At 43.4% G+C, this 12,561-nt stretch overlaps 1 protein-coding gene across 1 annotated transcript in view; it reads left to right on the top strand.

Moving 5' to 3' along the window:
* Positions 1-12,561, top strand: part of cnpy3 (canopy FGF signaling regulator 3) — a 28,601-nt gene that overhangs the window by 10,626 nt on the left and 5,414 nt on the right. The window contains exons 4-6 of the mRNA XM_072270929.1: positions 526-622; positions 2,677-2,799; positions 9,364-9,481. Of these exons, the coding sequence (XP_072127030.1) occupies positions 526-622; positions 2,677-2,799; positions 9,364-9,481 (338 nt within the window). The remainder of the gene's footprint in view (positions 1-525; positions 623-2,676; positions 2,800-9,363; positions 9,482-12,561) is intronic.

Below are 12,561 nucleotides of genomic sequence, written 5' to 3' on the forward strand. Positions count from 1 at the left end.
TTTTTGCCATGTGTCTGCCTTTGCTGACACTGGTTCAGTCATGACTTCTTCTGCTGTTGGTGTGGAGTTTGCATGTTCTCTCCATAAGAACATAGGTTTCCTTCCATATCTCCCATTGGATAGGTACATGGATAAGAAAGGTTTAGTGCGGCGTTTCCCAACCTGGGGTTCACAGACCCCTCAGTTAATTTCAGGGATCTGTGGCATAAAAAAAAAGGAGGGAAATCCCTGATTTAGAGGAATATGGTCCAAGAGCAGGCAAATGGGACTGGTTTAAGTGGGCATTTTGGTTAGTGTGGATTAAGTGGATCATCCTCTTAACCTCATAAATTATGTCAGCTTGGCTTATTGGCCTTAAAGGGACAGAGCATGTTGATCATGTTAACATTAGGCTAACAAATAGGGTATTTTTGTTTGAACTATCACCAAGCCAGATTTCCGAAATGAAAAGCAGGATGCGACTGTTCCATTTTGATGCAAATTTGAATATCAGCTGATGGCCTGCATTCTTTTCCCCCTTACAAGGGATATTAGGCTGATTGAAGTCACGGAAAACATTTGCAACCGGCTGCTGGAATACAACCTGCATAAGGAGCGGAGTGGGAGTAACCGCTTTGCTAAGGTAAGAACCGATGAGCTGCCTTTTCGTGGAGGGGAGAGACACAGCTCTCTCTGGACTCAGAGCAGCATCAGAATGGACATTGCACTTGCCAGGCGTGGAGGTACGCATCCGCACAAAAAGAACCTTGGTTGTGTGAAGAGAATAGCTCGCATATGACAACTTTTATTCTTAGATGGAGTGACCAGTGCATAAGACGTAAGTCATTCAGCCCATCAAGTCTGCTCTGCCATTCCGTGATGGCTGACTTATTATTCCTTCAACCCAATCTCCTGCCTTCTCCCATTAGCTTTGACACCCTTACTAATCAAGAACCTATCAACCTCTGCTTAAGATAAACCCAATGACTTGGGCTCCACAACTGTTTGTGGTAATGAAATCCACAGATTTACCACCCTCTGGCTAAAGAAATTCCTCGACATCTATGTTCTATAGGGATCCCGCTCTACTCTGAGGCAGTGCCCTCTGATCCTGGACTCTCCCGTGATAGGAAACATCTTCTCGATAGCCACTGTGTCTGGACCTTTCAATATTCACTAGTTTTCAAAAAGATTTCCCCCTCATTCTTCTATATTCCAGGGAGTACGTGCCCAGAGCCATCAAAGCTTCTTATGTTAACCCCCTTTCATTCTCGTGAGCATCCTCTGGGTATGAATATGCTGCCCTCAATAGGAATTTAGACCTAGCAACAATGAAGGATGGATATAGCCAAGTCAAGACAGTGTGTGTCTCATTGATGTACAAGGCTAGGAAGTTTTATTTAAGTAAATGCAGCAGATGGCTGTAATGCATTGTGCAGATAGAATGTATGGTACTATTCTTTCAAAATACATTTTCTTAAGCTACATATTTCCAAGGTGTTTTTTTTCCCGGTGGGGTTGTTATTCTAAAACATCAAAATCTTCAAGAAATAGGACTTAACCAGTGATTTCCAAACTTTTTTTATGCCATAGACTCCTACCATTAACAGAGGGGTTGATGGACCCCATATTGGCATCCCATGGACCTAACAATTCTAGCTGGTGTTTAGAGAAAATCCATCTTTATTTTGAATAGCAGTAAACCTCAGATCTAAATCTCAATTTACAGTCAAGTGAACAGGTCAAGTTCACGGATGGCAACTTTATGGGCCATAGCAATATCTCGTAACTTTGCCAAGAATAGTGCTGATATTACAGACAATCAGAATCTCTGTGCAGTTCATTGGTTCATTATATAAGGAATTTGACTTCCTACACTCTTGGATGTATTTAATTATTTTTTTTAGATTATGAGAACACTCAGTCCTCTTTTATTGTCATTTAGAAATGCATACATGCATTAAGAAATGATACAATGTTCCTCCAGAGTGATATCACAGAAAAACAGGACAAACCAAAGACTAACACTGACAGAACCACGTAATTATAACATATAGTTACAGCAGTGCAAAGCAATATGATAATTTGATAAAGAACAGGCCATGGGCCTGGTAAACAAAAAGTCTCAAGTCCCGATTGACTCCCGATAGTCCCCGACAGCGGCGGCAAAAGGGAGAAACTCCCTGCCATAAACCTCCAGGCACTGTCAACTTGCCGATGCCTTGGAAGCAGCCGACACTGAGTCTGTCCATCCGCAAACTTCGAGCCTCCAACCAGTCCCTCCGATACAGCCTCCCGAGCGCCATCCTCTGCCGAGCGCCTTCGACCTCCCTATTTTATCTCCTTCCCTATTATCAAAAGAATAAAGATGTAGTGCTGGAATATAACTCTGTTAGACATTTGAATTCCTTTAGCCTGAGGGTGGTGAATCTGTGGAATTCATTGCCATAGATGGCTGTGGAGGCTGAAGGTAAATTTAAAATAGAGGTTGATAGGTTCGTGATTAGTAAGGCTATTAAAGGTTAAAGGGAGAATTGAGAGGAGAGGGGTAATAAATCAGCCATGATAGAGTAGACTCAATGGGCCGAATGGCCTAATTCTGCTCCTATGTCTTGTGGTCTTATGGTTAAAATTGGTGTTGGGAAACTGCACCACTGTTTAAAGCCTTTAAAGTTTCATTTTCTTTCTCTCAACCAGGGAATGAGTGAGACATTCCAAACTCTGCATGGCCTTGTTCATAAGGGTGTGAAAGTGGTAATGGACATCCCCTATGAGTTGTGGAATGAAACATCTGCCGAAGTGTCTGATATGAAGAAACAGGTACGTGCGGAATGCCTGAGGTAAAGAGGTTCTGCATTTGGTGATAAGCGTGGGACTATTTTATAAGGCAAAATAACAAAACGTAAGATGATCATTTTTCCTCTTCCTTTGATTGGGTCATTGTGTGTGCCCTACCTTGCCTGCAACTTGAAATCTGGAGCACAGATGCAAGCAGCACTCTAGGTCTGAGTTGATCTGCTGCTTTTAAATAGTTAATTCTTGGTTCCAAATTCCTCCTGTTACTATTACCTCCTGCATTGTTATAACTCAGAGTGATATCACCATTCTTGCAATTCTCTCTCCCTTTTCCTTTGATTGCTTTATCAACAGCCATATCTTCAATGGCCAAGACTAAGGAATTCCTTCCATAAGTAGCAATGTCCCTCTACCTCTTTACCACCATTTCCTCTTCAAAACCGACTCCTTTGTGCAAGCCTAAGGTCTCCTTTTCTGGCTCTATTTTTAACAAATATTGTTTAATAAAAATCCTGAGAAGCACTTGTCAGTCCATTCTGTTTTTACGTGAGACTGTGTCAAATGGACGTTTATTAAATTCAGCAGCCCCGGTCCCCTCATGTATGTATTTGGATTTTGCTTGCTGCTGTAGAGTGCCTTTGTGTGAGTTGTTTTTTTATATAAAAGCCTCTATATCATCAGGCCTGAATCATGGCTCTGTACGAAGAGGCTGCCTGGTCGAGCTGTGTTAGGCTGGTTAGGGCAAGTGTTATAGTTGCTTCGCATTGAGAAGTGGGGCTCGGGGCCGACTCCTGGCCAGTGTCATGAATGCGAACTGTTACCTGGGAGTGGCAGCACTTACCCCATTTGTCAACAGGCGGCCCAGATCCTAGAGTCATAGAGCACTACAGTACAGAAATAGGCCCTTTGGCCCATCTCGTCCATGCCAAACTATTCTGCCTAGTCCCATCGAATTGCACCTGGATCATAGCCCTACATACCACCCCCCCATCCTGGTATTTATCCAAGCTTCTCTTAAATGTTGCAATCGAACCTGCATCCACCACTTGCGCTGGGCAGCTTGCCCCATACTCCCACCACGCTGTGAGTGAGAAGTTCCCTCTCATGTTCCCCTTAAGCATTTCACCTTTCACCCTTAACCCATGACCTCTAGTTCCATTCTCACCCAACCTCAGTGGAAAAAGCCTGCTTGCATTTATCCTAAAAGAAAACTCTTGAGACAAGGAGAGCTGTGTAGCCAAAACGTGAGAAACAACAGCTTCCATATCCCCATGAGGAGCTGTAGCTGGTAACTTGGTAACTTCAGATAAGTCTGTGTTTAACTTCCAGTTAACTATGTATGTCATCAAAAACCTTGGCAAACTTCTATAGATGTATGGTGGAAAGTGTGCTGACTGGCTGCATTACGGCCTCGTATGGGAACACCTTTGCCTTTGAGCAGAAAATCCTACGAAAGGTAGTGGATTCAGCCCAGAACATCACGAGTAATCCCTCCCAACCATTGAGCACATCCCCATGAAATGTTGCTGTAGAGAAGCAGCATCCAGCGTCAAATAGACAATAGACATTAGGTGCAGGAGTAGGCCATTCGGCCCTTCGAGCCAGCACCGCCATTCACTGTGATCATGGCTGATCATCCACAATCAGTATCCAGTTTCTGCCTTATCCCCATTACCTTTGATTCCGCTATCTTTAGGAGCTCTATCCATCTCTTTCTTCAAAGCATCCAGAGACTTGGCCTCCACAGCCTTCTGAGGCAGAGCATTCCATATATCCACCACTCTCTGGGTGAAAAAGTTTTTCCTCAACTCCCTTCTAAATGGCCTACCCCTGATTCTTAAACTGTGGCCTCTGGTTCTGGACTCACCCATCAGCAGGAACATGCTTCCTGCCGCCAGCGTGTCCAATCCCTTAATAATCTTATATGTTTCAATAAGACCCCCTCTCAGCCTTCTAAATTCCAGAGTATACAAGCCCACTCGCTCCAATCTTTCGACATATGACAGTCCCGCCATCCCGGGAATTAACCTTGTGAACCCACGCTGCACTCCCTCAATAGCAAGAATGTCCTTCCTCAAATTTGGAGACCAAAACTGTTCACAGTACTCCAGGTGTTTTGTTCACCAGGGCCCTGTACAGCTGCAGAAGGACCTCTTTGCTCCTATACTCAATTCCCCTTGTTATGAAGGCCAGCATGCCATTAGCCTTCTTCACTGCCTGCTGTACCTGCATGCTTGCTTTCAGTGACTGATGTACAAGAACACCCAGATCTCATTGTGAAAGATCCTCAACACCCAGGCCATTCTCTTTTTTCACTGCTGAAGGTACAGGAGCCTCAGGACTCGCATCACCAGGTTCAAAACCAGTTACTACCCCTCAACCATCAGGCTCTTGAACGAAAGGGGATAACTACACTCATTTGAGGACTCTGTTATATTGTTATTTTATGCTTGTTATGTATTCCTATTTATTTATATCTGCATTTGCACCATTTGTTAACAGTTCACAGTTCCTGATGTTTACAGTTACTGTTCTACAACTTTGCTAAGTATGCTCGCAGAAAAAGAACCTCAGTGTTGTATGTGGTGACATGTATGTACTCTGATAATAAACTTTACTTTGAACTTTGAACTATTCTCTCCAACATGCTGTGAGATATGGGTCTCTGGTTTACAGAAACTCTTTTAAAAAAAAAAGTTGAAGAAAAATTCGGAGGAAGATTCCTTCCATTTGTAAACGAGGCTTGCCCAAGGACACAATTTACATCATCTGTTTTCTGTGTGCAGATTTTGCAGTCTGATTCTCTACAGATTTCTATAGAATAGGAGTAACTTGGTGTCGATAAACTCGAAGCATGTCCCCATGGACGTTATTCCACTACATATGTTTGCATGTATTGGGAAATTGCTGTGGTGTGTTGGCGCGACATGCAAAACGTTGTTTGACAATCATCAGCAATTCTGCAGAATAAAGAAGGATATAAAATGAAGTTAGAAGTACAAGTGTGGAATAAAATGTGAATAAATACATAAATACCAGCACGTGTTTACAATGTACCGGAATCCTTCAGTGAAAATTGATGCACAGTGTTAAAGCTAGAGAAGAGTTCAGTTTTGACCTCGGGTGCTGTCTGTCTGGAGTTTGCATGTCCTCCCTGGGACATTGTGGAGATTTTATTTACTTATTTATTGATAGGCAGCGTGGAATAGACCCTTCGAGTCTCACCGCCCAGCAATGCCCCAATTTAATCTTAGCCTAATTGTGGGAATTTTTTTTTTTACAATGATCAATTAACCTACCAAACGATACATCTTTGGACTGTGGGAGGAAACCGGAGCACCCGGAGGAAATCCACGCAGTCACGGAGAGAATGCACAAACTCCTTTCATCACAGCGGCGGGAATTGAACCCGGGTTGCCTGCACTGTAAAGCGTTGTGCTAACCACTACGCTGCTTTGCCACCCATTTCTTCCAGTTGCTCTGGTTTCTCACCACGTTCCAAGGTCGTGCAGGTTGCTAGGTTAGCTGGCCACTGTGAATTACCCCGAAAATGTAGGTGAGCAGTAGAATCTTGATTGCGGAGGAATAAAATTAGATTAGTGGAAATGGGTTCCTAATCGCTGGTGCAACCTTGGTGGCCTAAAGAGCCACTTCTGCTGCTGCAAGTCAGACAAAACTCTGGAGGAGCTCAGATCCGGCAACATTTATAGAGGGAAATAAACGGTTGACGTTTCAGGCTGAGATCCTTCATTAGGAACCTTTCTGCAGAATGACTTTATGTCTCTTACTGACTGATTGTGGGAGGGTGTCTTGATGAAAGATCTCAGCCCAAAACATTATCTCTTTATCTTTCCATAGATGCTACCTGGCCTGCTGAGTTCTTCCGGCATTTTGTGTGTGATTGATTGTGTGAGGGCTTGTGGTTTTATAAGGGCAAATACCAAGAAAGAGTTTTACATCAATTGTGACAAGTATAATTCTTCTGTATTACTCTGGGTGGAGGTTCAGAGGTCCTCCTGGACAAACTGAAAAGCAAGTGCGGACAGGCCTGATTAGCCTGGACGAACGGGGGCCATCACCAGGGTGACTTGTATTAAACATCGGAGTTAGAGCTAATTACGTGGGGATGCAGCGATCGTTTGGTTAAAAGCTTTGTGAAATTGTTCGAATGAAAGCTGCAGCAGTTCATTCTCTTTTATTATGATTTATGATGTTTTATTTTATAATATTGCACTATAAAACTGTTGTTTCTTTTATTATGTTGCTTTTGTGGTTTTATTGCCTTACACTATCGCAATCAGGTTTACTATCACTGACATATGCTGTGAAATTTGTTGTCTTGCGGCAGCAGTACATGCACGACATAAAAATTACTATAAGTTGCAATAAGAAAACAGTGTAAAAGAGGAATAGTGCAGTTGTGTTCCTGAGTTCATGGACTGTTTAGAAATTGGAAATCTAGTAATGGGGTTACTTGGGTTCAGTAAAAATTTTGTGAGGAGAATTTTCGGAGTGGGTGCTGCTCCGAGCTTTGACAAGCTTAAGATAAAAAGATCTTAAAGATTACCTTTACTTATGTACATTGAAAGGGTGGCATGGTAGTGTAGTGGTTAGCACAACGGTTTACAGTACAGGCATCCCAGGTTCAATTCCCGTCACTACCTTTAAGATCTTTAAGTTCTCCCTGTGGGTTTTCTCAGAGTGCTCTGGTTTCCTCGCACTGTCCAAAGACATACCGGTTGGTAGGTTAATTGGTTATTGTAAATTGTCCCTGATTAGGCTAGGATTAAATCAGGGTGTTGCTGAGTGACATGACTCTAATGCCTAGAAGGGCCTATTCCATGCTGTATCTTGATAAAGAATTAATAAATCAATCAGCATACAGTCAACGACCGACACAGTCTGAGGATTGTGTCCTGCTAATGCCACCATGCTTCCAGCACCAACTTACTATCTCCCACCCTAGTCGTGCATCTTTGGACTGTGAGAGGAAACCGGAGCACCCAGAGGAAACCCACGCGGTCATGGGGAGATCGTACAAGCTCCTTGCCGGTAGTGGGAATTGAAGCCTGATCGGCGATTGCTGTCTGGTACTGTAAAGCATTGGGCTAACTGCTACACTGCCGTGCTGCCCCTCTGCGATGGCTTTTCACCCCACTGGGATGTTTCTGGTATGAGTAATGCGGAGTTGTACCACAGAAGTAATGAGACTATTACCAGTCCGCTGCAGCTCATGAGCCTCCCAACCCAGTGCTGAACAGCCACACCACAGGCAGGTGGCACCAACCTGCCCAGTACCCCCTCTCATAGGCAGCCCCGACACACCAAGCTGTGGGAGTACCAGAGGAAGATTGCTCACTGCAGGTTCCCAGCACAGCAGCACACAGGGCGAGTGGAGGGGGTGTGCATCTGGGAGTGTTTGGTTTGGGGAACCAAGAGTCCTATAACGCATCAGTGGGGTAGTGTTAAGCAGAGTGCCAACTTAAAGAGTCATAGTTTCACAGATGAAACTGTGGTAAGGAAGGAAAAATGCATTGTTAGCATTCATCACAAGAGGATTAGAATATAAAGCAAGGATACCACTTGGAGACTTGGGTTATATTTTTTGTAACCTGCCCAACTGTTGTCTGAGCATCAAAATTGTACTTTCCTCAAGAGACACACTCGACATTTCAGAGCAACACACACGAAATGCTGGAAGAACTCAGCCGGCCAAGCAGCATCTATGGAGAAGAATACAGTTGACGTTTCAAGCCGAGACTCTTCAGCATACCTACATTTTAGAAACAGCTTCTCCTCTGCATGCGATTTCTGATTGGTGCTGAACACTATCACTGTTTTGCTCTCTTCTTGCACAATTTATTTATATTCTTATTGTAATTTATAGTGTTTTTTCTGTATTGCCCAAAACATATTTCATGACTGTCAGTGATAAGTAAAGGCATCCGTTAGTCGTGCGAGACCATGGATCTGCACCTGGAAAGTCTTCACTCTCCAGGGCACAGGCTGGGCAAGGTTGTATGGAAGACCAGCAGTTGCCCATGCTGCAAGTCTCCCCTCTCCACGACACCGATGTTGTCGAAGGGAAGGGCATTAGGACCCATACAGCTTGGCACCAGTGTCGCTGCAGAGCAATGTGTGATTAAAGTGCCTTGCTCAAGGACACAACACGTTGCCTCGTCTGGGGCTCGAACTCACGACCTTCAGGTCGCTAGTCCAATGCCTTAACCACTTGGCCACGTGCCCACTGTCAGTGTCAGTGATAATAAACCCATTTATGATACAGCCCCTTCTTGCGGCTTATCCCTTAGACCCACTACATTCTGTGTGGGGAAAACTGGCCTTCAGGTCCCCTTTAAATCTTTCCCCTCTCACCTTGAATCTGTGATCTTTCGTTTTGGACTCCCTACCCTGTGACTATCCACCTTTTCTATGCCCCTCATGATTTTATGTCTGTCTGTAAGATCACCCCTTATCTTCTAACACAGCAAGTTATCAGCCTCTTATAACATTATATTATTTTCTTTAAGCACTATGATTGTGGTGGTGCTAGATTAAGCGTAAATGTGTGCTCTCTTTAAATTACAGTGTGATGTGATGGTAGAAATGTATGAGGATGCTATTGAGGACTGGTATAAGAATCACCAAGAGGAAGACCTCACAATATTCCTCTGTGAACGACACGTGTTAAAGCCCCACGAAACAGGTACAAAACTTTAAAAACTCAGAACTCTGGCTGATGTGCACTTACTTAGGTTGCTATGATCTTTGGTATAGGTCAATTTTTTTTGTTTTAGTTGTATTCTTTCTTGTATAATTTATGTTTTTCTTGTGAATGTTATGCCTGATGCTATGTACCTGTGTCATAGAGAAGTTCAGCACAGAAACAAGGCCTTTGGCCTATCTAGTCCATGCCAAAACCATTTAAATTGCCTCTTCCCAGCGACCTGCAACTGGGCCATAGCCATCTATACCCCTACCATCTCTGTACCTATCCAAACTTCTCTTAAATGTTGAAATCGAGCTCGCATAGACCACTTATGCTGGCAGCTGGTTCCGCACTCTCACAACCCTCTGAGTGACAAAGTTTCTCCTCATGTTCCCCTTAAACTTTTCACCTTTCATCCTTAAGCCGTGACCTCTGGTTGTAGTCCCATCCAACCTCAGTGGAAAAAACCTGCTTGCACTTACCCTGTCTATAGCCCTCGTAATTTTGTATATCTCTATCAAATCTGCTCTCCATCTTCAACATTCTAAAGAATACAGTCCTATTCAATCTTTCCTTAGAACTCAGGTTGTCCAGATCTGGCAAAGTCCTTGTAAATTTTCTCTGTATTCTTTCAACCTTATTTCCATCTTTCCTGTAGGTAGGTGATCAAACTACACACAATACTCCAAATTAGGCCTCACCAACGTCTTATACAACTTCAACATAACATCCCAGCTCTGTACTCAGTACATTGATTTATGAAGGCCAATGTGCCAATATCTTTTTTTATGTCACATATATTCCCAGATCACTTTGTTCTACCACACTCCTCAGTGCCTTACCGTCCACTGTGTAAGACCTACAATGGTTGGTCTTACCAAAGTGCAAAACGTCACACTTGCCTACATTAAATTCTATCGGCCATTTACCAGCCAATTTTTCCAGCTGATGCAAATCCTGTGATAGGCTTCCTCACTGATCACTACACCCCCAGTCTTGGTGTCATCTGCAAATTAGCTGATCCAGATTACCACATTATCAGCCAGATTGTTGATATAGATGACAAACAACAACAGACCAAGCACTGTTCCCTGCAACACATCACTGCTCACAACTGTGATACAGTTGCAAATAAGTTATTGTTGCACCTGTGCTGGCATGTCCTCCTGCATCTGACGATAAACTCAACCTTGACCTTGAGAGCAATCATTTGGGCTGGAAAGGACCTGTAGCAAACAAGAAGTATCTGTCGCCCCCACATATACACACTCTGAGTTACTTCAGTATCTTTTATCTTTATAAAATGCTTCATAGATTTGAGGTGAGCAAGCTGTATTTGTTGCAAGCCTGTCTTCCCGTTCTATTTCTTTCTGTGAACTGTAGTCCCTCAAGGGAAACAAGGTTTGGTAGCACATATTGAAATGGAAAGCTTGATGATTAAATTGATCTATACACTTTGAAGTCTGCTGCTCTTTGATGACAGTGAATGCAATGGTATACTAGAATTATGGAAGAGTCAACACTAAAGTATGCTATGACATGTTGGCTCATTCAAATAATCCAATGTTAATAAGGTTGAAAGAGTGCAGAGAAAATTTACAAGGCTGTTGCCAGGACTTGAGGAACTGAGTTGCAGGGAAAGGTTAAATAGGTTTGGATTTTATTCCCTGGAGCACAGGAAAATGAAGGGAGATCCTGTAGAAGTAAAGAGAACTATGAGTTGTATAGATAGTGTGATTGGATGCAGGCCTTTCTCCCCCCTCATTGGATGAGACTAGAATTAGAGGTCATAGGTTTAGGGTGAAAGGTGAATCTGAGGAGGAACTCAGAGGGTGTTATGAGTGTGGAGTGAGCATCCAGTGGCAGTGGTAGATGCATGTTCAGTTGTAATATTTAAGAGTTTGGATAGCTACATGGATGAGAGGGGTATGAGGTCTATGGTGCAGGCGCAGGTAGATAGGACTGGGCAGAAGACCAAGACGGCAGGGACTAGATGGGCCGAGGGGCCTGTTTCTGTGCTGTAGTGCTCTATGACTAATCTAATCAGTTCCAGTCCCCCTTGTTAAGTTCTAGTATGTTGTCATTTAACCACATACAGTACACGGCCAAACAAAACAGTGCTCCTTTGGACCAAGGTGTACAACACAGTATGTATAACTCGCAAACAATACATCAAGTAATATTACCACCAATAACAAATAATTAAGTGTATTGCAGGAGATTGACATTTAGCTGAAACTGTTCTCGGTATTTATTCAGTTCATTTTTGGAAACTACAGTTGAAGCTCTGTCCACTGCCCTGTTGGTTCATTATAAATACTGATCCTTCTCCGGTTAGGAACAGCTAGTATATGCGATCAGCATTTGAGTGTCTGGCAGGATGGATTTGCTGGCGCTACAGGATTGCAGTTACCTCCTGCCAGGTGGGAACAGGGTATTTCCACGTGCTTGCCCTCACACCTGTTTCAGCTATCCTCTCTCACTCTTGGTTTTTGTTCATTTCTGACTTACAATCAGTTTGCAATACCCAAAGCAGTTGCAGAGTTAAAGTGTGCTGTACAACAGAAGCTGGCCCTTCAGCTCAGCTAGTACATGCCAAATTGTTAATCTGGCAGTTATTATCTGAAGGACACTCGTGCAAAGAAAACCCATTTAATTATTGAATGTAAATTCCTCAGCTACCATGTTGAGACTCCAAATCATTCCTCTGTATCAGTGAGCCAGAACTCTGGCTGCGGGTCCGGTAACTTCATCAACACTTCGGGATTTTTCAAATATCAAGGCTCTGTTTAAGCACACCATTTAAAATGACCTTGTAATGATATTTCATGCAAAAATGTATGCAAAAATGTATTAGCTTTACCTATAAGATATAGGAGCAGAATTAGGCCATTTGGCCCATCAAGTCTGCTCTGCCATTCAGTCATGACTGATCCTCCCCCCCCGCCCCCCAGCCCCACTCTCCGGCCTTCACCCTGTAAACTTTGATGCCGTGTCCAATCAAGAACCTTTCAAGCTGACCTCTACAGCTGCCTGTGGCAATAAATTCCACAAATTCACCATCGTCTGGCTATAGA

Source organism: Mobula birostris, chromosome 10, assembly GCF_030028105.1.
Source record: "Mobula birostris isolate sMobBir1 chromosome 10, sMobBir1.hap1, whole genome shotgun sequence".
NCBI classification, from domain to species: Eukaryota; Metazoa; Chordata; class Chondrichthyes; order Myliobatiformes; family Myliobatidae; genus Mobula; species Mobula birostris.